The 2,619-nt window shown below is 37.5% G+C and overlaps 1 protein-coding gene across 1 annotated transcript in view; it reads right to left on the reverse strand.

Annotated features, from left to right (window-relative positions):
• The window catches only part of LOC106869558 (putative uncharacterized protein DDB_G0277255), a 14,213-nt gene extending 11,817 nt beyond the window's left edge, over window positions 1-2,396 (reverse strand). The window contains exon 1 of the mRNA XM_014915347.2: window positions 1,806-2,396. Coding sequence (XP_014770833.2) covers window positions 1,806-2,121 — 316 coding nt within the window. The 5' untranslated portion in view covers window positions 2,122-2,396. The remainder of the gene's footprint in view (window positions 1-1,805) is intronic.
• Between the last annotated feature and the right edge of the window lie 223 nt (window positions 2,397-2,619).

The following is a 2,619-nucleotide window of genomic DNA, read 5'->3' on the forward strand; positions in this document are numbered from 1 at the left end:
ATATATAGATGCATACAAACTAACACATACACATACACATAAACTTTTGTATACATACATATATACATACATGTATATATATATATATATATATATCCCTATATATATATATATATATATATATATGTGTGTGTGTGTGTGTACACATGTATGTATATATATATATATATATATATATATATATATAGGGATGTATATATATATATATATATATACACATATATATGCACATGCGATGCATTTAAGAATATTTATGTATATATGTATGTGTGTGTGTATATGTATATATATTTATACATATATACATGAATGTATGAGTGTGTGTGTGTGTGTGTGTGTGTGTGTGTGTGTGTGTGTGTGTGTGTGTGTGTGTGTGTGTGTGTGTGTGTGTGTGTGTGTGTGCAAGTGGAGCCAGTCATCACTTATGATGAGATATGCCTTGCCCTTGAGTCTACCATGCTGTCACTGTTTTAGGTGCATATGTACTGCTGAGGAAACATAGACATACTACTGCCCCCCTCCACTCACCTCACCCTTGACACGTACCTGTAGTGCATCACCAAATCATCATCATCATCGTCTTCAAGCATTCGTTTATCTTCTTGTGTTACATTTGCAAAGAAGCTCCCTAATGACTTGTCCCAGAAACAAGCACGTCTCCCTTCATCCCGTCTGCAGTCTCACATTGAAATGCAGTTCTCGAGCACCAATGGGTGCGCATCCATCTGCAGAAATCTGCAACATAGTTAGGACTGTGAGGATTGCCATATTTGCCGTTGGGTCATTGTGTTCAGTCGTTGATGTTCACCAAATTATTTTATCAATTGCTCTTGTTGGTTTTGTTTTCGTTAAGTTTATTATTAATTAGGTTTATTAATTTCAACTTGGAATGTAATTCCCTTTCGTTTCACACACACACACACACACATGTATGTATGTATGTGTGTGTGTGTGTTTGTGTGTATAGGCAATAAAAGCGAAACTGTACTAAAACTGAATGTTTGCCACTACCACCAGAACCATCACCATCACCATCACCATGTAAACCATCTCCATCACCAACACCAACACCACCATGTGAAGCACCTCCACCACCACCACTACTGCCACTGCTACCACCATCACCACCACCACCGCCCCCGCAGCCGCCACCACCCCCACTGCCACCTCTGCCACTGTCACCACCACCACCACCACCAATACCAACACTATGTGAACCATCACCACCATCATCATCACCAACATAACTACCACCACTATCATCATCATCATCATCATCATCCCCACTACAATTGCCTCTGTCAGTTGTTGTGTTTGTGGCAGTGTTATTGATGATGCTGATGCTGATGATGAGAGTAGTGGTGGTCATGGCCATGATGGTTGTGTAACAGCTATTGTTGTTGGTGTTGCCAATGAAATTAGTGAACATCATCAAACAAAAAACAGGAAAATAAATATCAAAAAGAGGTGGGATTTAACCAGCAATATCCACAACAATAACAATAACAATAATAATAATAATAATAATAATAATAATAATAATGGTTTCTATTAGAAGAAATATTTTAAGAAAGAGAGGGAGGGGAGTTGAATAGAGAAAGAGAGGAAGAAGGAAAGAAAGAAAGAGAAATCTTTGCAAAACAGGAATTGTGGGAATTGTTTCATTGTGTTGTTGTTTTTAAGGGGGTAGGCAATTTTTGTATATATAGATTTTGTAATTTTTTTTGGGGGGGTTTTTGGATTTTTTTTTTTTCATATTTCTTTTTAGCATATTTGTCAAAGAAAGCCATAAAAATCTCACTCACATTGCGTTTCCGGGACCGCACCATGGCCGCGTGGCTGCACAGGTTGTGACTGCAGTTGTGACTGGAACAGCTGTCTGTAAAGCTGCGTGTAGAGTTCTGATGACAGACGCATTCCAATCCTTGTGGAATTCACTATCCGACTTGCAAGAGAACCGATTTGTGGCTTAGGCTGTTCACTGATGTTTGCCGAGGGAACGTGTTCCTTCAAGCTCTGCACGTAAGATCTCACAATCTGGCCAGAGCTGGTGAGATTCAAAGCACTGGCACCGCAACAAAATCTGGTGAGGAAGAGAATCAGTAGGAGATTCCACTTCATACTATCTTGTTGCCCTGTTGCTTAGTAACCGGAACTTTGGTTAAATATTTAAAGGATAATAAAAAAATGACAAAAAACAAACAAAAATAAATGGAGAGTAAAACGTGAAAAACTGGGGGCAGAAAAAAAAAACCTGAACAAATGCAAGAGTGATCCATGCATGCTCCTGCGACTACAACATATAACATTTCAGCCACGATCAGCGAATCTACTTGGACAATAGAAACAGCAACTACAACAAAAGCATCAAATGTAATTGCAACATTTACATGCATGAGACATACACACACACGTGTGTGTGTATGTGTATACATACGTATGTATATATATATATATATGTGTGTGTGTGTATACGCATGTGTATATATATATATATATATATGTATGTGAATATATATATGTGTATATATATATAGATGTGTATATATTTATATATATAGGCAGATAGATATGCGTTTACACATGTGCATGTACCACTGAATTTTAAATATACATAGA

This window comes from Octopus bimaculoides, chromosome 25 (genome assembly GCF_001194135.2).
Source record: "Octopus bimaculoides isolate UCB-OBI-ISO-001 chromosome 25, ASM119413v2, whole genome shotgun sequence".
In the NCBI taxonomy this organism is placed as follows: Eukaryota; Metazoa; Mollusca; class Cephalopoda; order Octopoda; family Octopodidae; genus Octopus; species Octopus bimaculoides.